Raw genomic sequence first — 24,171 nt, forward strand, 5'->3', positions numbered from 1 at the left:
TTAAGGGTCGCACATTTAGGATTAAAAATTGTCTAAAACTTAAGGTTGAGAATTGTCACACTTGGGGTTGAAAATTTTCAAAAAAGGTTTTTTTTGAAAAAAAAACTGCTTTGAGGTCATGTGAGAAAATAAAATGATTATAATGATTTATTACATTTTAGCAAATTTTTGTTAGTTACACTGTAACGTTTTGTACCATATCATGAATACATCAGAGGAACAATCATCAGTTATTTCATTAATGGTTATTTTTCTGATATTTATTCAAGCATTGTAATGTTGTCTAGAAAAAATTTTAAAAAGAATGTTGCATTTGACTTATTCAAATTATTTGAATTATTTAAACTCTATTTTAGTATATATTTAAATCGCTTATTTATTAAAACGGTTAATTATTTTATAAATATTATTTTGTTTCACATTTCTTCCTATTTTTATATATAAAAATTTCATTTGTTACTCTTTTTTTTAAACTTTTTTTTCTAATTTGAAAATTTAAAAAACTGTACTAAAAGCTCCAAGCGCGAGAGTAATAAAAAAAGGCTTTTGTAATTAAAACTCGAATTAATAATTTTGATACTTTAAAAAAAAATTTTGTGTTGCATAATTCAAATTTAAACAAACAAATTTTTATAACCGTTTATGAAAAAAAAATTTTATTGAAGTTATTAAATATGTATTTACCTTTACATAATAATTAGTGATGTACTGATTAATCTACATCAGCTTAGTGGATCACTTTTTGCACAATCTGAATTGGCATCTTCCTTTTTTTTATTAAGTTACCAGTTTTATAACTGATCGTATTTTAATATTTTTATCTTGCATTATGATAATATTTAAATAATAAAAAAACTAAACTTTATGCAGTACTTTTTTTGCAGTAATTTTTTTGAGAAATTGTTTATTTTGACATTGTTTACAGGCAAATTTGTTTTGTGTATGTGTTTAAGTATAGCCCTCTATATTTCTATATGATTGTTGTTTAGATATCTAAATTAATAAAGAATTTTAAGTAAACTGCTTATCTTAATATAATTTTCTTTTTAAAATTAAAATTAAAAGTGTTCCTCTAAAATTGTACTTATTTTTTGGAAGTTTTCTTTTCATAGTATAAAAAAAACTAAAAAATGTATATTTTTTAACTGAGCTTTTCTAAAAATTTTTGAAATAATGGCTTGGCTCAGGTTTGGGTCCAAGTATATGTTTACCAGTACTGATTCCATGAAAAATTTACACAATTTAAAAATGTATGGTTTTATATTTTCAAAATTTTAATGATTAGTTAATTCATCAGTATCATCATCGGTATCGGTCTCAAATGTGCTATTGGTACATTGTTAGTAATAATGAATAAACATTTTTTTGTTATTGTGTTATTTTTATTATAAGTGATATTTTAAATGCACTAAATGTCTTTTCACTGCTTGTTTATGTAAGAAAAATATGAGGTAACCTAAAAAACTTAAAATTTTATAGATAATTTTTAAATTTTTGTTTTATTTTGCCCATATAAACTGACTTACATGGCTGTGGAGGCAGCAATGGGCAATTTTATATATATATATATATATATATATATATATATATATATATATATATATATATATATATATATATATATATATATATATATATATATATATATATATGTATATAAATTAGTAAAAAACTTATCTAATTTTCTTCAACAAGTTGTTTCACCATCAGTAGGTTCATCAGGAAGCCTTCCTGATTCCTGAGGTGCTTCCTAACATCCCATTGCTGCCTCCACACCCATGTAAGTCAGTTTAAATGGGCAAAATAAAACAAAAATTTAAAAATTATCTATAAAATTTTAAGTTTTTTAGGTTACCTCATATTTTTCTTATATAAACAAGCAGTGAAAAGACATTTTACATTTTTAATAATTTATTATTGCTCTGTTCTTTAAGAATATTGAGCACTCTATTTGTGGAATCGCTAACATAATTTATATATATATATATATATATATATATATATATATATATATATATATATATATATATATATATATACACACACACACACACACATATTAATTGTCAGCCTTCCAAATACTAGTTTAAAATTAGTTTTCTAAAATTATTTCTTTTTTACTTATAGAAATACCAAGACAATGTCTTGCAGGTGAGATATTTTTCTACCTTTCTGAGTATTATTTTTTAATATTGAAACTAGACATATGCCATTATAGGTTTAATATCAAATTTATCTCCTAGGTAAGTTGCCTTCCATATGTTTAAGTAGTTTTATTTAATGATATCTAATAATACTATTTTTTGTTTTTTTCTGTTTTTATCTGAATATTTTTTAATCATATTGAACATAACAGTTGCTATCGTTACAGTTCAAAATATGTAATAATAATTTTATTAAGTTTGGGGAAATATTTTATTAAGGGAAATAAACATTTACAAAATTACAGGCCTTGTTATTGCATAACGAAAAGACTTAATGCTAATAAATGTAACTTTAACACAGCTTTGATATTTACATCATTAAAAGTTAAATTGCACATTTAGTGTATTTAAAGTATCGCATTGTAATTAAATTTAGTTTTAAATTGCAATAAAATCATTTAAACTAATTTAGCAAAAGTTGCTGATGAAACCTAACGGGTGATGCGGAAGTTATTGGACAAATCCTAATTTCATTATTTGAGCATAATAATTAGTTTTTGTGGTTTTATGCGTAGGCATAAACGTTTTATAAAATGTAAACTTTATTATTTGAAACACAATTATTTAAAATGAGGTTAAATGCAGCTAAATGAGAATCTTTTCGAAAGCGACTAAAAATGTTTTTTGTAAATAAACCTAATATATATATAAAAAAAAATCGTAAATCATTTTGAAAAGGAAGGATTTGCTTGAAGTATAATAGACGATAACCTAAAAAGATTTAAAACTGTTCAATCGTTTTCTGATAGTAAGCACCCTGGTTGTCCAACATCCTGGACTAGAGAAAAGAAAGCCGAATTAATGAGACTTGTCAACAATCGAAATAGGGTCAGTCAGAAAAATAGGTATTAAATTTAGTGTAAATCAATTGTCAATTGGTCGTCAGTTAAAAAAAATGAATATTAAACATAGAAAACATGAAAAGACTCCAAAATACATTATAGAACAATAAATAAAGGCAAAGGAAAGAAGCAGGAAACTAGTTAACCAACTCTATAACACAAAATCGCTTCTAGTCACTCTATAGTTAACCAACTCTATAACACAAAATCGCTTCTTTTTTTCGACTTAGTATTTTCTATTTAAACGTCACATAAATTTTATTAAAAGAATTTCAGTGGGCTTTCTTACTTAATTTAGTTGGATATTTTACCTACAAAAGTGTTGGTATGTGTAAACTGTATATACCTGTAAAAACACTCATCATGCTTGATTCCATCAATATTGCCAGATATTGATGGAATCAAAGCCAGTTTGTCGATAAGGCAGTCATATGGCAATATCTTTATTATATTAAGGTCTATTGGCAATTGTCAACCACCCTTTATGATTAACTGGCTCAATTCCAAGCTAAATCTTTTGGTATATTTCCACAATTGATGATGTGATGATTTTGTTATTGTAGAGCTAGTTGGAGTGTAAATCTTTTATGACTTCATCTTTTAAATATAATAAGAGGATCTCTAACATCAATATTTTAAAAGAATTGATTAATTTCTTGAGCAGTTGTGTCATTTATTAGTTTTTCACTACTGTTTCTCCACTTGCTGCTGTTCAGAACTTTTTCAGAGTTGCTAATAGGTGTTGCAGAAGAAGTTTATTTGTATGAAGTGCACTAACCAGGCAGTTCAATTATCTTCTAATTTCATTTCTAACTAATCCATTGCTGTCTGACCACCTTGTGTTAAGATTACTTAAATTGCTACAATTTGCTTTTAAGTTTTTACAACCTTTTTTTTTCTTCAAATATTCATATATATTTTAAGCAATTATTTCAAAATGACAAAGTGTATAATGTTCCTCTGTTATTGTAGCAGGACAAAGCTCTAACTTGGTAATTATCTCTACATTATTCCAAGCTGCTATTTTCAATAAACCTTTACTATATCATATGCTTGCTAAAGCTTGTTGGAAGCTATATTGAAAAATGTTTGAATTTCTTTGTTCTCTTATACTATCCTAAACTTCATTCTTTTAAAACATAAAGTTGAGTTCATTATTACTAAATTTTCATTACTAAATGGTTTATCTATATTGCCAAATGATTTGTTGCTGTTTATTGTATGATTTTTGTTTTAACTACAGATGAAATAATTGAATTTTTAATAGTTAATGTTTTGTAAAAAAAAAATGCAACTAATTTTAAGTTTAAATTGCTGACTTATTTTACGTACAACTTAATGCAAAAAAAACTTGAATCCAAGTCGATTTTGTTGACATAGTCATGTTGATAAAGTTGAAATAGTCAGATAACACTATAGATTTTGTTGATATAGTCATGTTGATAAAGTTGAAATAGTCAGATAAGCATGATAAACCTTTGATCTTGAGTCACATGTTTGTAATATAACTCAAATTTTTTTAATTTTTAAGTTTCATTAATTTTTGTTTAATAACTATTACCTAATTAAATGACTAAACTTATTAAAAGGATTTCCTTCTTTAGATCGTTTTTTAGTTAAAAGGATTTTAAAGTCTAATTTAAAGTACCTTTCTGTTTTCTTTAAAATCAACTAATTTGATGTTGGTTGGTAGTCTCTATTTTAGTTGTTCGAATAAATAAGCAAATATTAAAAAAAAATCTTTTTCATTTTGCACAAGTAATAATTTGGCAGTTACAATTAAATATATGAAGCAATTTTTCAACTTTAGTGATAAATATATCTTTATCCTTTAAGCTTACTTTTGTAAATATGCTACATTCTAATTGACAATGTTGTAGCTATATAATGCTTAATTTGCAAGCCTTAAGTTTAAATACTCTTTTATTGAAATAATATTTTTTGATAAATAATATAAAACATAATACAAAATAATAACAAATAATAAAATAAAAACAAAACAAAGCATAATACAAAGTAAAAACACAACATAATACAAAAATCATAAGTTTTGAAAAATGGATAACTTCTTCAGTGTTATCACATGAATTCAAAGTAAGTGAATATAAATGCAAGGATTGTGTTGGAAATGCATGAACGCATCAACATCTGTGATTAGGGTAATGCTAAATACGAAAAGTCAACTATAAATATGCAGTTCTTGGTTACTCTAACTTTTGGCTAATTTTTTTAAGCTTTTAGTTAGAAATAATTGTATGTATATTTCCCTTAGACCAGGTTATTTAAAGTGAAGTTTTGAAATATTAAGTCAAAAATATAATATAATTTAAATGCAATTATAAGTAAACCACAAAACAAGAAAAAAAAACTTAAATGCAAATCTATTATAAGTAATTAATGTGTTGATATATTATTAACTTATAACCAAAAATTTAGAAAAAATAGATATTTAAATGCAAATCTATTGATTTTAATTTTGAATTTTCTTATCTTTCGAAGTTATTTAATATCTTTTTCTTAAATAAAAATTTTCTGACATTTTGAAATTATCTTACATCATTCCAAAATTTAAAAACTACATTCTTTACTGCATTAGATGCACAGGTTTACCTAATTAATTACGTAAACTTTTTTTAAAATTTTTACAAATATAATAACATAAATACAAAAGTTCTGCGAAGCGTTTTAAGCATAAAGACTTATAATTGTTAAAAAAGTTTTAGAAAATTTCTTATATTACACATAATTGATTCTTAAATAAGGGATCTGCAAAGTACATACATGATCCTTAAATAAGGGATCTGCAAACTCGACTTGCCTGCTGTCAGTAGTACTAATGTTTACGCATACGTAAATGTAATACATAAACGTTATATAAGTAGATTTTTTGTATTTGAATATTAAATATGGATTTTTACATTATCATTTCTTTTAATAATAAGATTCTATTTATAATTTTTTTAAATGCAGTTTTTATATTTGCATTGTTTGTTTGTTTTTTCAGAAAAAAGTGTGGCTTTTATATATTTCTTTATAAATTTTTATGTAATGCTGCTATGCAATGTTGCTATGCAATACAATTACACTTATTTAGAGTACTTGCTAAAAAAGTATTGGTTCATTAAAATCAGTATAAAAAGTTTATAAATGCATTTGTTTTTCTAGATAAAATATATTAGTAGTTCATTGGTTTTGCGCGCTGCCCTCAAATATTAATACGATATTCTTACAGTTGTGTGGTTCGAATCCGTTGATAAGCAAATAGTTTTTTTTCAATCTTTATAAACATCATTTTTAAAAACAGTTCAAGCAAAAAAAGACTTATAATTGTTTAAAAATTTTTTTAATTTATCTCATTATACATATATACATGATCATTTTATATATGACTGCAAACTTAACCTAGCTAACAGATGTTTGCGCTTACAAATGTTTGTCTGTAATGTAACAAATAGAATTTTTACTTTAAATGTAAATGACATTGTTATCAATTTTCAAAAATTACAAATTTAAATAAATTTTTTATACTTCCGTATAAAAAGTACTGAGAGACTCTTTCTCACCATTGACTCGAGTTTAATGGCTGCCATGAGTTCTGCAAACTCACTCTGCAAACAAGCACTCATTAGTGCTTGTTTGCAGAACTCACATTAATAAGCTGCTCAATATATAATATGATTTCTCTAAACTATTATGCATTAACTATAGACCAATTTTTATCTATTATAAGCAAGCTCCTTGAAAGACTAATGTATTCTAGATTATACTCTTAAGTTCATTTAAATGTTTGAATGACTTTCAGTTTGGATTTTGATCAAAACTTTTTACTAGCAATCTTTTAATAAGTATAATCAGAAAAAAAGCAAAGGAAATTAGTCATTTTGCAATTATGGAATTATAATCAGAACATTATGGAATGTGCAGAGTTGCTTGTGATTGGTTTCAATCTTATTTCTCAAATTGGAAGCAGTTTGTTAGCATTAATGGTTACAAATCATATCCAAAACTCATAATTTGTAGTGTTTCTCAGGGTTCTGTTTTTGGTCCTCTATTGCTTTTGACATAAGTAAATGATCTAAATAACTCTGTTCACTTCTCATCAGTCCATCTATCTGCTGACGATTCAAATATCTTGCATATCAATAAGTCTTATAATTCCTTGTGTAAAAATATATTTGGATCTTAAAGGTTTTGTTTATTGACTAAATGCTAACTTAAATTCTCTTAGTTTGGTAAAAAACATAAGCAATTTTTTATTCGTCTCCTAGACAAAAAAGTTTATATAACAATCTTATAACTAAAATCTAAGTTAATAATAGATGTCTATATCCAAGAAACATTAAATGTAAAGAATGTAATGTTAAGTATATATTTTGCATAAAGGAAAACATTTTTTTAAATATTTTATCTTTTACTATAATAAAATACTACTTTTAGTGTTAATGGATTGAATGCAGTTGAGGAATGTTCTGGTGTAGAATTTTGTGATCCAACAGAATTAAAAGAATCTTTTGAAAATGAAAGTTGTGTTTTTTCAAACAATGGTTTTGAAAAGCAATGTCTATCATCAAACCACCTTGATAACAATACTGAATATAATACACTTTTGATGAGTAGTTTGCCATCTCAGAGTAGTATTACAACGCCAAAACATTTTACAAATATTACTGCATTGAAACAGAAAATAATGAGCAGATTACCTGGAAAGGTTTGCAAAGAATGTTTTTATCAAAGTATTTATTCTCAATTGAGTCGCTTAGGTATTGTTAAACCAAGTAATATTGATGTGCTAGAAAATAACAAAAAAAATGATGATCAATGTGATGATGAAGCATTTCCGCTTCAAGGTGATAGAAACTTAGATTCTTGCAAGAAAAAAAGTCTTTTACGAAGTGTATCTAAAAGAAGCGTAAGTGAATTTTTTTATTATTTTGTTAGAATTAAAAGCATAAAAAAATAGTTTATTACTTTACAAAAGTACAACTTTAAATAAAGATAAAATGCAAGTTGCTTGCATTTCTGTTGTATCAAGTATAAAGAATAATATATTTTAAAACAGAAATTTTTTTAAAAGCTTACTGAGATGGATTGGTATGAATTGACAAAATTTGCTGAAGGAGAATTATTTGATCCCAACTCTGCTACTGCTCAAGAGATAGTATGTTATAAAGTGTTGTTTTTTTTTGGAAATATTTTATATTTATCAAGCTAGTAAATTTTACCATAACCCTTTGATATTTTACCATGGTCCTTTGAAATTTTACCATAACCCTTTGATATTTTACCATAGCCCTTTGAAATTTTACACTAGTCCTTTGAAATTTTACCATAGTCCTTCAAAATTTTAACATAACCCTTTGAAATTTTACCATAACCCTTTGAAATTTTACCATAGCTCTTTAAAATTTTACCATAGCTCTTTCGAATTTTTAACATAGCCATTCAAATTTTAGCATAACCCTTTGAAGTTTTAACATAGTCCTTTGAAATATTACCATGGCTCTTTGAAATTTTAACATACCTTTTTGAAACTTTAACATACCTCTTTAAAACTTTAACATAGCTTTTTGAAACTTTAACGTAACCCTTTGAAATTTTAACATAGCCCTTTGAATTTTTACCATAGCTTTTTAAAATTTTATCATAACCCTTCGAAATTTTAATAACCCCTTTGAAGTTGCTATGTTTCATTTTATATTGTTTTATTTCTTTGTCATCACATTTCTATATAAAATATAAATTTTTTAATAACTACATTACATTTTAATTTTTTTAGTTCTTATAATATATATTTTACAGATTATATTATTCTTTTTTATATGAAAATATAATTTTTATTACATAATTTTAATATATATTGTTAATATATTCATTTTCTTCAGTTGCGAGTAATTGAAGAAGGTAAAGATGAGTTATCAGTTGCATTTAAACTAATGCATAATGTTGACTTCGAATTTGTGGTAGAGGAAGCAGAAAAATGTGTTCAATGTGTTTTAAGCACAGGTTGGAAAGTGGTTTCGCATTGGGAACTACCAACATGGCTTCGTGACAATGATTTTTTATGGCATATGCATAGACCTCAGTTACCATCTTTTCGCGAATGCTTCTCCAGCATGTTTAGGTTAGCAGAATATTTTTTCGTTTTTCTGATTATTAAAAGTTGTTTACTGATTATTAAAAGTTGTTTACTTACCTATAAAATAATGTATAATTTTGTCAAAATTTATAAAACTAATAAATAGCAACCAAGGTTTTTGAAGTTTAAATGCAGTAAATCAAAATCAGCAATTAAGCATAGAATTCAGTAATTAAGCAATATTTTCATTTGGTAAACTTGATATATCTATTTATTTATCTTTTTATGTGTGTGTATGTGTATACAAGAGTCGAAATAGGTGTCAGACATTGCTGCTCCTCAGACCATTCTTAAGACCTGCTAGAAGAGAGCAACCAATCATTGTTCATTTTGTCAGAAAAAATGAACAATGGTTGGTTGCCTACAATAGTAACACCGCTTAGCACTAAGTGGTGCCAAAACTACATTTTAATAATGCCAGTTTGCTGGCTAGGATTAAAACCTAGCTTTATGCATTGCCAGTTATAAATTATGGCAATATAAAATAATTATCTTTTTAGACATTCAAGCGCTTTTTATATTCCTCTTTTCACAACAGATAGCATTTGCCTAAATTCTCTACTAAAAAGATTTTAACAATGATTTTTCATCCAAGTGGAAAGTTGTTGCTGCAAACATCTTTTAACAAATTATGAGTTGCATCTCAGTCTTGTTTGAGTATCAAAAATATCTTAATGAGCAAATACAAATAACTTGCTTTGTAAAGTCTCTATGTATTCAATTAGTTCAACAACTATACCCTTTACTGTTAATGCATCCTTATAAGCTATGGCTATTATAAGCTATTTTTTTGTCTGGAAAAAGAAAATGTAGTTCTCCTATTGTATTAATTTTATACATTTTTAGGATTATTTTATCACCCCTTTGCCTTTCCTTCTATTGTCATCAAATGTGATAGGAATAACAGCGCTCTTTCCTTTTAAGAGCTTAAGTCATGCAGTAAGGTGTGCCTCACACTGAGCATCACAATATGAACCCACCTATTCTGCTTCTCTAAAATACACATCTGACTTTTAAAAAGATAAACTTTAAGGCATGTAATAGTGTATGAGATAAATAGTTAAATACCCTAACATTAGCCGCAATGATTTAAGAACACTAAAATGTTAAAATATGTTTATGTCATCATGATTAATTAGTTCATTTATCAAAATAAGTGCACAGCCGTGTCCCTTGTAAATGTATTTGTACACATTTTTAACAGCCTTTGCAGACATACAAATTTCAACATTAACCTGGATTTGATATTCTTTCAATCATCATGGATTGTAAAATACTACCAAATGGCTTTCTACATTGTTATCTTAAATATTGGTTTTCAAATCATTCATGATGTTTATAGTGCAGAAAGCCATTATAAACTGCTACTACAGTGTTGGCATTAACTTCTTTAAGTTATTTTTTACTGCATACTCCATCTTTCATGTAAGCTAAATTTGGATTTAGTATGCCAGTAGACATTGAATCACACAAGTTTTAAATAGTAAATATTAATTTATAATATTTTGTAAACAAGTAAGAGTTCATAAACTTACTGTTTTCATAAAAATATATGCGGTTGATTCTTAATATGCAATAATAACTTTTTCATAAGATTATATGTAGGTTTGTCTTTGTAACTGTTTTTATAAAAATATGTGGGTCTTAATATGCAATGAAAACTGTATTACATTCTATATATATTATTCTTTGGGCCAAAGGCATTTTTGTTTTAACTATTCTGGTTGCTTAAATAAATTTAAATATTATGCAACATTAGAATTTTTAAAGGGGTTTGGGGTCGTCCATAAAGTGCGTACGCTTTTTTTTCGTCCATCACCCCCCTCCTTTGCTTCCACATTTTGCAATACGCTTTTTTGAGTACCCTCCACCTCCCTAAAAGTACCTATGCTTTTAACCTATTTATCTAACATTTTATGATATTTTTTTCAATTTAGTGTCTCCTTTTTTTTATAATTGACACACTGCCCTCCCATCTCCTATACGCCATTTGCAGACCCCCTCTTCCCCTCTGAGCGTACGTACTTTATGGACAATCTCATTTATAAATTTTTTTTTTTGAAAAGATGGATGTTTTGCTAAAGTAATCATATCAAAAAAATGTTTGACTCTCACAAGCTAGTAATCATATATATGTACAATAAATAATTAATAATATGCAGAGCTATTTGTTACAAATTAATATGTGGAATATGGTAGAAAGTTCTACCAAAAGCAGACTAGTAAAATTTACATTTCTAAATATAGATGATACCCATACTGTTTTAAATGTAGATATTACCACTTAATTATTAAACACAGATCTAAATATAGGTGATTTACCCACTCTTAAATGTAGATATTACCACATAATTACTAAACACAGACACTACACACAATTATATGTCACTCATGTATTTAGTTAAAACATTAAAAAAAAATTGTCTATTTTTAAGATAAAATATAAAAAAAACATTTGACTACATATATATTATTTTTAGTTTTTGTTTTCAAAATTTCTTAAGTTTATTATTGACAGTTTATGAAAAGAACCTATAAATTTGTAGATTGCATACAGAAACTGGTAATATTTGGACCCATTTTGTTGGATTTCTTCTTGTTATAGCTGCTATGTTAATGCTTTATACTTTACCTGACAAAGTCATTGGCGATTTTCCAAAGGATTGGGAAGAGTATATGGTATTTTCTGCATTCTTTATTGGTGCAATGACATGTCTGTTGTTTTCATGGTTGTATCATACATGTTCATGTCATTCAAAGAAAACTTCAAGTTTATTTAGCAAGTAATAATCTTTTTTGTTTCTTAATAATATCTTTATATATTCTTTATAGGTCGTTTTTAAATATGCATTTGTTTTTATGCATGCCTTTGTTTTTATATATATATTTGTTTTTAAATATGCATTTGTTTTTATACATGCATTTGTTTTTATCTATACATTTGTTTTTATCTATACATTTGTTTTTATATATGCATTTAATATATGCAATAAGTTTTTAATAATAGTTAGATTCAATGTTATAAATAAAATCTATAAAATTCAATATCAATGTTTGTTTGTTTTTGTTTGTTTTTTTACTTCTTAAAGAAAAAACTTTAACATAACTAACTGTTTTTAATAATCACTGCAATTTTTCAATCAATCATAACAAAGATTCTATTGGTCTAATGGAATCTATTGAGTTAAAAATCTTTAATACTGTCTTTTTCATTGTCACACTTTCTAAATAATTTTTAAAATTCTCCTTTCAAAACTAAATTACATTTTATATTTTTAAATATAAATTAGTATTTCTGACTTATTTTAATGTTAAAGTCATTTTTTAATTATATTAAAGTCATTTAATCTGGTTCCGAATTCCAGTATAACATACCGTTTACTTTTGTGATATTTAAATTTGTTATTACCTAAATGAGAGCAGGCCATTTCACGAGTGCATTCATTGATCTATTCATAGTGACAATTCCTTGTCTTTTTCAAGAAACATTTATATGTTTGGGGCCCCATCGTCTCCAAAATAGTAATTTACTCAGGCTAGACATAAAAGTACAATAATAATAAAACTAACCTTTCAATGCTGTAGTAAAGAATTACATGTGTCAATACAACATTGCACAGATATAAATAACAGTTTTCAAGATCGAATTTTGTTTGGGATCTAAATATTTAAAAGTACAGTATTACATATAAGGGATTTACATATAACAGAGCACTGTGCTTATTTTTTAAGTTTTTTTTTTTCTGTAAATTTGTTTGAAATGGCATGGACTTTTAATTTCTATATTTATTAATACAATAGAAAATTTTTACTTTCTCTAATAGAAACTGACCTGTTGATATTGCAGAATATCCTTGTTTCCCATTAATTTTGCACCATTCTACAGCTCTGTTTATTTCTTTGTTTCTTTCATCTTGGTTAAATCGCTTTATAGCTGCTTCAGATTTATTTCTTGGCTTTTTATCGCATTCGCTGCTACTTTTAAGCAAAAGTTTCATTTTTATTTATAATAATGAACATTTTAAACTTTTGTAACAATTACTGTACAATTAAAATAATGTAAAAACACATAACAGCAAGCTGTTAAAAGCAGGGATTATCTTTTTCCGGATATTTCTGGAATTCCGGATATTTTTCTAACTTTTAGTTTTTCCAGTATCCAAAACCTTTTCCATACATATAAGTTTAGGTATTTTTGTAATATATTTGTTTTTTAAGCTTTTTCACTCATCACTCATACAAAAAATTTTAAAATTTTGGAAAAAAAAATTGAAATAACTCAGCTAAAAGCAAAATTAAGAAGAAAATAAGGGAAAATATATTCTGGATACTGGATACCCAAACAATTTTCCAGAGTTTTATAATATGACCTAGATGATCTATGGTTAAAAGAAATTAAACTGTTATAAGAATTACTGCTATCTTTTAAAATAAACTTTAAGATATAAAGGGAAGTAAAAAATAATATATTATTAAAATAATTTTAGAAAAATAAGTTCTTTATGCTCATTATGAAATGCATTATTTAGGTGAAATTTTATAATTTTTTAAATTATTTTGAAAATTTATTAAGGAATTCCAGATTTCTTTCTATTATAAGATATTTATAATAGGCAGATAATACCACGCAAAATATCTCCCCGATTGAGATATTTAGATATAACAGGATTGTCTTTTTAAAGTTACCTTGCCCAAAATAAGCAAATTTCGAATACAAATAAAACATTAAAAAATTGATTATAGTTTTCCACAGCCAGGAGGAAATTATATGGCTCTAGACAAAATAAAAAAAAAAATAACTTAAAAAAAATTAGGCTTCCCAAAATATCTCAAGCCAATTTAAGTTTGTTGTCTTTTTAAGGGCACCAAACCTGTAACTAAAACTTAAATGTAGACCGTGAAAGATTATGTAACTAAAACTTAAATGATAAAATATTATGTAGCTAAAACTTGAAATATGCAACTAAAATGTAAATGATCAAATATTATGTAATTAAAACTTAAAAAATAAACTGAAACTAATATCTGAAAGTTCAAAAAGTTTTTTTTCTTTTTACATGATGGTTAATAGTGTTTTATGTTAAAAAGAATCAAACTGAGAAAATATACATACATCTTATGTTACAGTGAATCCCAATTTAATGCGTATTTATTACACATTAAATTGGGATATTACATGTGGAAGTTGTCAAGATATGTTGTTAATAGATGCTCTATAAAATTGCAGCAGAATATAAAATACATAAAAGACATTCAGAAATACCACTACAATAAACTGAATGCTTCTATTGTTGTTTTCTTTTCTGCATGGGAATGTAGCACAGCAAGTTGGCCAAAACTTTTGACAAGTTGCCTTAGAAACAAATTAGACTATTTTTGATATTACTAAAACTATTGAAAGCTGGTTGTGTAATAAGAATAAATAATTGTATCAAGTTCCACCCCTAGTTAAAATTGGTTATACAGAATCTAAAATCCACCTATTTTGTCAGTTCATTTATCAAAATGCTACACAATTGATTGCTACAGACTTAATGAGTTATCAATTGAGCAAGTATTAGTTATGTACATTTATCATTTTATTTGTCACTAAAGTGAAAAAGATACTGACAGAAACAAGTAAGGATTCAATTTATATTCTAGATTGAAAAAATTAATGAATTTATTAAATTGTAAGAGGTTATTAACTTCTACTCTTTCAAAATTCCTTATTGATAAGATAGGAAACATGAGTTTATGACAATTTAGTGAATGTAGTATTCTTTTGTATACCCCATCACATGGTGGAAATCATAGACAAGATTATTTTTTAAAGACAAAAAAAAATCTGAATTACTTATTAGATGTTTAATTTTTAAATTATTATGATCAATTTTTATTGAACTATCATATTTATTGATAGCAATTTCTGCCTTCTTTTTGAGGGTTAAAAAAACTTTTATACAAAGTTTGTATGTAAAGTAAGTCCTACGAAATAATTTATAGTGAAGATAAAGTTTCAGGTTACTATTTGAAATTCTTATAAAATTTACCAAGCATTGAATTTTTTTTTAAATTTCAGACATTTTCGTTTATACATTATTTGCAACTCTCTTTCGACTCTAAACTTGAAAACATAAACCTTGTTAAACAAGGAATGGAAAAATTGACATTAGATGAAATTTCAAGACATTAAATGAAAAATGCCTCTGTAATTGATGTTCCTAGGTAACTAGGTTACAGAAAGAATATAGTAGATATTCATGCAAAGTGAAAGATACCTTAAATTTGTTATTACAAATGAAATATATTAAATAATGGAGGGATTTATATGAGCTAAATTAAAAATATAAAATTCTTTGTTTTATAGTTAAGTTTTTTTTTTAAATCTCTTTTTTTTGATTAGCATACAATCAATAACAAGCAAGGACAGTGGAAAATTAGGAAAACACTTTTCTTTTCTTTTGCATGACTTCTTATTATTTAACAGACTTTAAAGTTAAATAGAAATTATAAGCCTAGTATGTAAGTTCTATGTATGTATGCAAGATTTTTTGAGTAATTTTATTTGGATTTTATTTTTATAAGTTTTAAATACATAATAAAACATATAAAAAGTTGCTCTTGTTCAGTTAATAAATTGCAAGATTGTGTATGTTTTTTTTTTTAATTTTTTTTTTTATAAAACAAACAATTTTTTATGATCTTAAAATCAAATGTAGTTTTTTTACCATGTAATTTTTTTAATGAAAAGTAAATGTTATTGTTGTTAAATATTATAAAAGTAAGACTTAATGTTTTAAATGTATGACTATATTGATTTTTAACTGAAAAGTTTTTATTGAACAGAAATAAATGATTACTTTTTAACTTGATTTCTTGTAAAAATTGTTTAATGGAAAATCATTTTTTAAACATATAACGAGGTGAAATTATTTTTTAGTTAAATTCAAGTTTAGTCTATAAAAGCATTAAAAATAATTTAAGTGATTGTTAAAAGTGTATGTTCTATATAGTGTATAGATTTTATTTATTACACATTGTATGTAGTGTAGATTATTACACATAGTATATAGATTAATTAAATAGAGTATGCTAATTTGTTATAAGATAGCATAATGAGGAATTCCACTGCATTAATTTAGTTTTGTGGTGCAAATTTATGCTATTGTAAAAAATTTTTAAATAAAAACGACTCCTGAATAATAATTTGTTTAATCTACTACAATTGACACAGTAAAAAAATTTTAAACAGGAAGGACACCCTAGAGACCACCATCTGATTCAAGTTGTGCTGGAGCTAGTTACAGTGTCTTGATCTATTTGGCACAATTTATTCCATGATAAATTTTGTTATAGTCTGGATCATTTTTTTCTGGATATTTCCAGATATGAATATTTCAGTAAATATCATTCATCAATTACTCTACACTATATTTAATTAGGTTAGGCATTATTTGTATGTGCGTACAACTAATTTGTCCTTATTTATACATGTATATTTATTATTCATTATTTTGACTATTTCATCTAAAAATTTACTTGAATTTAATTTAATGATTTTTTTTAATATAAATTATGTTAACTTATAAACTCTTTTTAAATAAGTATTGAAATACTATTCTTTTGTATAAAAGAATGCCTGCCAAAACCTAAATCCTCCATTGATTTATGTACACTTTACTGTGCCTATCCTTATTCACTCTTTATCTTTCAGCCAATGTTGTTGTTGTTGTTAGTGACTTTAATGCTCATCACACTGAATGACTTGGTTCTAGTGTCAGTGACTCTGCAGGCCCACAACTTTTATTTTTCTCAATCTGTAACGCAAATAGTCAACTTTCCAACTTGCTTTTCAGACTCAGATAACCCGAATTATTTATCCACTGTGCCTGTGATGCACATATACTATGAAACTTTGAAAAAAAAAATGGTTAACAGCAATAATACTTAAAAAATATAAAACTACTTCAATGTAAAACTTTGAAAAAAAAAAATTTTTTTTAACTTTTTATGGAGGGTTCAAACTTGCAACCTTGCCAGGTGCACCTCATCTTCACCACTCTAACATTTTCAGTTCTATGCTGCCATTTTTCATGTGCAAATAATGTTAATATTATGTGCATAATGTTAATATTATGTTTTATGTTAAATAATTAATTTATAATAACACATTAAATAATATTAAACTTATATTAAATTTGCACATACAAATAATGAATTTCTTTTTAAATACATGAGATATTCTTTTTTACACAAAATGCATATTATTTCCAAAATTTTCTGAATAATCTCTGTATAGATGATGAAATCAGTTTACTAGTTCTTGGATATGAAAAACTGAAGAGCAGTTTCATGTCTTTATAAATTGAATCTATTAAAGCCTATAATCAAAAAACTTTTTCAAAATCATTTAACCAAAGAAAGCTGTCCAATTTGAAATAATTTTTTTTGTTTTGTTTTCAATTTTCTTTCTTTTTTTATATATATAAGATTTCAATACCGACTGGGTTTTAATTGGTTAAAAAAAAATTACAGTGCAATTAAAGGATATTTTTAAGAATTTAATTTTGTACAGCCATGTAGGCAAAATTAAGTAAAATATTTTTGTATCCATTTGGTATATGTTACTTAGAAAAATATTTTTTTTAAAAATGTATGCTAAAATATTTTAAGCCTGCAATTTGTTTCTGAAAATATTTTGTTTATTACTTTTTATATTAAGATTTATGATGATTTTTTTTATATTAAGATTTATAAATAAAGCTGTTAGTAACTTTTACTTATACGAGAACAACAACATAGAGTTTTGTTTTTAGACTAGACTATACAGGAATAGCTTGTATGATTATGGGTTCATTTGTGCCATGTATTTATTATGGATTCTACTGTAATCCCTATGAAAAAATTGCATACTTAGTCAGCATGATGGTTCTAGGAATTTGCAGCATTATTGTCTCATTGTGGGATAAATTTGCAACACCAGCATTTAGACCTATAAGAGCAGGTAAAATATATTTGAAACACTAGCATTAGATCAAAACAACATTAATACTTTTAGAGCAGGTAAAAATTGTACTAGCATATGTTTATATATTTTCAACACAAGCATATTAATTAGTGTGTATTTAGAACACAATTGTTTGTTAGAGTAATAAAAGTATATATGCAAGACAAAAGTATATATCCAAGTTTTTAGATTTACTGTCTTAATACAACACTTTTAATTGAGGTTTAAAAAGAATTGTGTGAAATGCATTAAAAAATTTTTTTATTATTATTGACATTTTTTTGTGTGACAAAAAACATGCATAAATTAGCATTAAATAAAAACAAAAGAATACAGAGAGAATTAAATTATGACTAAAGAAAAATAAACTTAATATGAAAATAATTACTTAAATAATTAAACAATGTTTAGGTGTCTTCCTTGCGCTGGGTTGTTCTGGTGTGATTCCAGTGGGTCATATGTTAGTTAAGTATGGTTCAAAACAGGCTTTGGAGCAAGCTGCCATTGGTTGGTTAAGCATTATGGGATTATGCTACATTGTTGGAGCTATTTTGTATGCACTAAGAATTCCAGAAAGATTTTTTCCAGGAAAATGTAACTTGATTGTAAGTAATAAGTTTTTGAATAAAACCTTTCATTTTATAATTTATTTTAAAACAAAATATTTTAGTTCAAATGTTCTTATATAATATTTTTGCCTCAACAAAATTTTATGCAACAACAAATGTGATTTTTACACAAAAGACATGGACTCATGTCTATCTACTAACACAATAATTATGTCTTAATACAGAATTTTTTTTTTTTTTTTTTGTATCTTTTTTTTGAATTTTTTTTTTTTTGTATAATCAGAATTTTTTTTTTTTTGTATAATCGAACAGGGTTCGTGTACTCTCGTACACGAACCCTGTTCGTGTACGAGAGTACACGAACAGGGTTCGTGTACTGGTTGGAACACTTTGAGCCGTAATATGTCATGGCCATCGAACTTCGAGACATTGGTAAGGAAGAAGGTGTGAATGTTAAATATTAAATAGTTAAGTGCTCTTACGTGGTGGTCTATGATAAAACCATATAGACATTAGAGCACCTTAATAACCACAAAAATATATATATGAATAAGTGCCTACTCGTGATTTTTTTCTCTTATCTACTAGGGTATATGTCATACCTTTTATGTTGAAGAAAGTATTTAAAAAGTTACAAAATTTTAATTTTATTTTGAAATCTTTTTTTTTTCTAGTTCCAAAGTCATCAAATCTTCCACATTCTTGTTGTTATAGCTGCTTTTATACATCTACATGGCTGCTGTGAGATGGCACTTTATCGAATTAAAGTTGGACGAAATTGTTCTCTGTCGCTTGAATTACCAATCTTTAATTCTACATCTTTTTTTGTCCAATAGTTTTTTTTGTGTTATGCACTTTATTTAAAATTTGGTTTAGATAAAATATTGTTAATAATTTGCAATCCATGCTATTTTAAAAAAACATTAAAACTTAATTTGATTTATTTAATATAAGAGAATTTTTAAAAAATATTTTAACTCAAGTTTAAAAAAATCTTTCAAATAAATATCTATTTATTTCCCGATGTTTTAAGTTCTTTACCAAAGTTATTTATTTTTTTAATATTTTATTTTGTATATTTTCTGTTCTTTTTTTGTATTTCTATAACGTTATAGTAGTTTGATTTTGATGTAACAATGTAATTTGATATAAAGCAATGTGTATTTTTTTAAACATGTTAAAAAGAAATAACAAAACTATTGGTATTTTCTGTTTCTTGATAAAATAAATTTAGCATTAGAATGCGATATTTGAGGAATGGTTTGAGGTATTTAAAAATTAGTATTAGAATGATTTTACTGCGTACGTAATGTATGGATACTCCCCAACTTGAACAGAACTAATGTAGAGCGGTATTAATTATGAGTTTAAGAATTTGCTTTAAGTATTGTTTCAAACTTAAGCAATTTAATTTTAAATCAATTCTAGCTCTAAACTAAATATAAAATCATAAAGTCTAAGCATACAAGTCTGAGTATGGTACAACATTTTTTAGAGCAGCAGCAACATATGCTTTTTGGCTGTTGTGGCAAAAGCGTGTCCGTGTAAAATATTTCTAAAAACCTGACTTCACATACCTAAATTAAGAGTTAAATTTTGGGCAGACAATGTGTATAAAATTGCATTAAAAATAAAAACTCTACAAATACGAATAGAGTTAATGTTATGTTAAATTTTTCAAAAAATTCAACATTAATTACGATTAATTTCTACTTAATAATCTGTTCCTTTTTATATTCAAACGTAGCTCAATTATATTGCTACTAAAATAAGATTTTATCAAGTTATAACTAGATATAACCGAATTTTAGTAGCAATATAAATGGCCTAATATAACAAGTAGGTTTGCTATATTCTTGTTTATGTTGTTGTATAAAATAACTTTGATAATTATCAAAGTTAGTTTATACAATAACATAAACAAGAATGTAACAAAACCTACTTGCTTGTGTGTTATTGAAATCAATTCTTTAAAAATCATTGTCAGATAAATTAATAGACCTACAAATATTAACATTAATACATATAACCTGAAAACATATAACCTTGATAACAATGAATTTAATGACAGAACGCTGATAATTTTGATGTGCCGTGATGTGTAGTTTTAAGGACATGATATACTTTAAGTGAAATTTGGATGAATACCAGTTCCATCAGCTCATAAATGTAAAATAAACTATCATTGTTAAATTTGCTCGTTTATTTATTTGATATCCATAATCTCCCCTATAGATGTCCGAAGTCACCACGCATTTGGGGTGACTCGGACACTTAACTAGCACTTTTAAAATGAATTTTTAAAAGTTTTTAAACATTGAAAATCAATAAATCTAAAGAAAGTTAAAGCGTTAAAATATATCTTAATCGTTGTAATTTGACTAAAAAATACTTTAAATAAATAGTTATTAAATAAGCTCAATTAAAGTAAAAACTGTTTAAAGTCTCCTCTTTTCATAACGACGATAAGCCCAATAAAAAGTTCAAGGATTATAATGAATCTGGTAGTTAATGTTTTGTACTTACAAAATCATATTTTTTATGATTAGCCAGTATGTGCTAATACAAGCTAATTATAAAAAATTTTTATTATCAGAAATGCATTTGATATAATCAGATAAGAATGCTTCGCAAATAATAGCAGTAATCAGAACCTGGGACCAAATATAACCTAAAACTTAGGCCCTATAACTGCGAATATGAGCGCAATGAGTTTCATACTATTGTTATACTTAGCTTGTATTTATCTATAGTCTTCAAATTTTATTTTATTTTATTTTTTTTTTCAATTTTTATTTTAGGTGCCCCAAGAAGTCGTAACGGTCTTGTCACAGAGCACCGCGTTTTTAGTGCATTTAACCAGGAAGTTCACGCCTCCTTCCTTACCGTGACGCGAAAATTTGTCCAGAGCTCGTTTCGAACCTGGATCTCCTGCTTATAAAGCAAGCGCTCTAACCACTACGCCACGGCCACACATCATACATTTAATAGTATTGTTACACTATATTCAACTTGCATTCATCTATAGTTTTCAAATTTCATTTAATAATAGTTTAGGGTTCAAAAAGTGTTTTACTAATCATTTTAAAGCTTAAAACCCCCTTATTTTAGGGGATTTGTAAACTTTACATCTCAAACACCAAAAAAGGCTGTCGTGATATTGAAAATAATTTATTTTTACTTATTTGAATTTATTTTAATTAAATAAAGATATTTTAAAATCCTTTTTAAATGTTTAAAAATTTTTATTTTAAACATTTATAAAAAAAATTTAAAGAATTTTTTTAATTTAAATGTTTTTAAGAAATTCAAATTGGTCCCCACAATTAGGCAAGCCTAGCTTAACTAGAAGACTTGGAAGAACCTTTGTGTTTAGATTAGTGACTATATAAAAATCTATAGACAACATAAAGTATCTTTCAAAATATATAAAGCTAATTGCGGAAAAAGATTCAGATGAAATAAAAATTAATATAACTTGGTATCAGAGCCGTACTAAGGACGGGGCCGGCCGGGCCTGAGGCGCCAAAAATCGGAGGGCGCAAACTTTAATAAATTAAAAAAACAATAATCAGTTTATGAAACTAATTTTCACGGCGTCGCTGCTGTTGAACAGAAAATTAATTAAAATTCCGCCTCTTGACACAAACTCTTAAATATTAAAGCTCATATACTTAACAAAAAAGCGCCCTATAACACTAATATACCTTTGATAACTTTTGAGCATTATAATTCTATTATGAGTCGAACCCAAAAGTTATCTAATGCTGAATTTAAGAAGAAAAGAAAACAGCGCCAAGAAAGTGACGAGAAACTACAAAACTGTTTCAAAAAGTGGTTGGTAACTCAGTGGAGAAACAAATTATTTCAGAGGATGTTTGTATTGAAATTAATGACAATTCAACAGATCCTATAATTGACTTTAATTGAGTTCAGATCATCATTTGGAATTAATTAAAGAGGAGATTTTCATCAGCCAAAGTCAAGAAGAATTTTGTACAACTGATTCAGAACCAACCAGGGAAGATGAAAATGCCTAGCTTTTAGGCCCAACTGAAATGGACGAGGATGAACTTCATTTAGAAATCTCAGAAATTCCAGTGGCCTCGGAAGAAAATTTTCAACATAGGGATCCAGCAACATGGCCTAAAATAACGGACAAAACAAGATGCTTTTTGATTGAGCATAGGTCAGAGCAAGACAGAAGAGAATTTTTCCCAAACACGCTGTGTGATTTTGACAACAGAATGCGACACTTCAGCTCAAAATGGTATGAAAAAATTCATCCCAATGGTAAAAAATCTGTTCGCACTTGGCTGCAGTACAGCAATAAAAAAGATTCTTTATTTTGTTTTTGCTGTTCGTTATTTTTAACAACAAAAACCAAAAATTTCTTAGAAATTTTTAAAGGGTTTTGTGACTGGAAAAAACTAAACCCAAGAATTCCTGAACATGAAAACAACAATGAACACCAAAGATGCTATTCTGATTGGAAAACTCTTGAAAAAAACCTCAAGGAAGGAAAGACCCTAAATTCTGATCTGTAGAGAGTTATTAGTGGAGAGATGAAAAAACGGAGAGATATCTTAAAAGTGATTGTTGATGCAATTTTTTTCTGTACCAAGAACAATCTTGCCCTTCGGGGAACAACAGAAGACATTGGTCAACAAAACAGTGGCATTTTTCTGAGCTTAATTGAGTTGATTAGCCATTATTATTCTTTAGTGGCTGAACACATTGCGTCCGTTAAAGCAAAAAAAACCGCAACATCCTACTTTTCTCCTTGAATTCAAAATGAGCTGATTGAGTTACTTGGGCAGAAAGTCAGGAAAGAAATTTTGTCAAACATCAAAGAAGCTAAATACTACTCTGTTCTGTTTGACTGCACTCCAGATACCTCCCACAAAGAGCAGATGACTCAGATCATCAGGTATGTCCGCATCAGTGATAAAACCTGCACAATTAAGGAAAGCTTTGTGGACTTCATTGAATCTCACCAAAAAACCGGAAAAGGTCTTGCAACAGAAATAAGTGAAAAATTGGAGAAGGATGGTCTAAGCATTTCCGATTGCCGGGGCCTAGGCTATGACAATGGAGCCAATATGTCTGGAAAATACAATGGCGTCAAAGCTCACATCCATTCTCTTATTAAGTCAGCAAGATTTGTTCCATGCGCAGCTCACACTTTAAATCTTGTTGGTGTTCATGCTGCTGAGGTTTACCCACTCATTATTAAGTTTTTTGGAAAGGTTCAAGCCATCTTTAACTTTTTTTCAAGCTTCACGTCAAGATGGGAAAAACTGATGAAAACGTTGACCATCTCATTAAAGGGAAATAGTGACACAAGATGGTCTACCAAAAAAGAAGCAATTACACCATTGCACAGACAAATCAAAGATGTTCTTCAAGTTTTGGAATCCATTATCCACAA

The 24,171-nt window shown here is 26.6% G+C and overlaps 2 protein-coding genes across 5 annotated transcripts in view; both read left to right on the forward strand.

The window, feature by feature from the left end:
- LOC100208997 (adiponectin receptor protein 1) overlaps positions 1–19,936 on the forward strand; it is a 31,290-nt gene extending 11,354 nt beyond the window's left edge. For all 4 annotated transcript variants that reach the window (XM_065790943.1, XM_065790946.1, XM_065790945.1 and 1 more), the window contains exons 2-9: positions 2,128–2,151; positions 7,484–7,955; positions 8,121–8,204; positions 8,929–9,167; positions 11,729–11,965; positions 17,981–18,168; positions 18,583–18,776; positions 19,415–19,936. In XM_065790943.1, the coding sequence (XP_065647015.1) occupies positions 2,128–2,151; positions 7,484–7,955; positions 8,121–8,204; positions 8,929–9,167; positions 11,729–11,965; positions 17,981–18,168; positions 18,583–18,776; positions 19,415–19,576 (1,600 nt within the window). In that variant the 3' untranslated portion in view covers positions 19,577–19,936. The remainder of the gene's footprint in view (positions 1–2,127; positions 2,152–7,483; positions 7,956–8,120; positions 8,205–8,928; positions 9,168–11,728; positions 11,966–17,980; positions 18,169–18,582; positions 18,777–19,414) is intronic.
- A 2,862-nt stretch (positions 19,937–22,798) lies between these two features.
- On the forward strand, positions 22,799–23,287 carry LOC136076065 (zinc finger MYM-type protein 5-like). The gene has a single exon (XM_065789529.1). It carries the CDS (start codon positions 22,799–22,801, stop codon positions 23,285–23,287), a length of 489 nt encoding a protein of 162 aa, XP_065645601.1.
- The last annotated feature ends 884 nt before the right edge of the window (positions 23,288–24,171 follow it).

The sequence above is a fragment of the Hydra vulgaris genome, chromosome 02 (genome assembly GCF_038396675.1).
Source record: "Hydra vulgaris chromosome 02, alternate assembly HydraT2T_AEP".
In the NCBI taxonomy this organism is placed as follows: domain Eukaryota; kingdom Metazoa; phylum Cnidaria; class Hydrozoa; order Anthoathecata; family Hydridae; genus Hydra; species Hydra vulgaris.

What these genes read in the sequence shown, in the direction of transcription:
- LOC136076065 (XM_065789529.1), top strand. Translation starts at nt 22,799, where the DNA reads ATGGACGAGGATGAACTTCATTTAGAAATCTCAGAAATTCCAGTGGCC.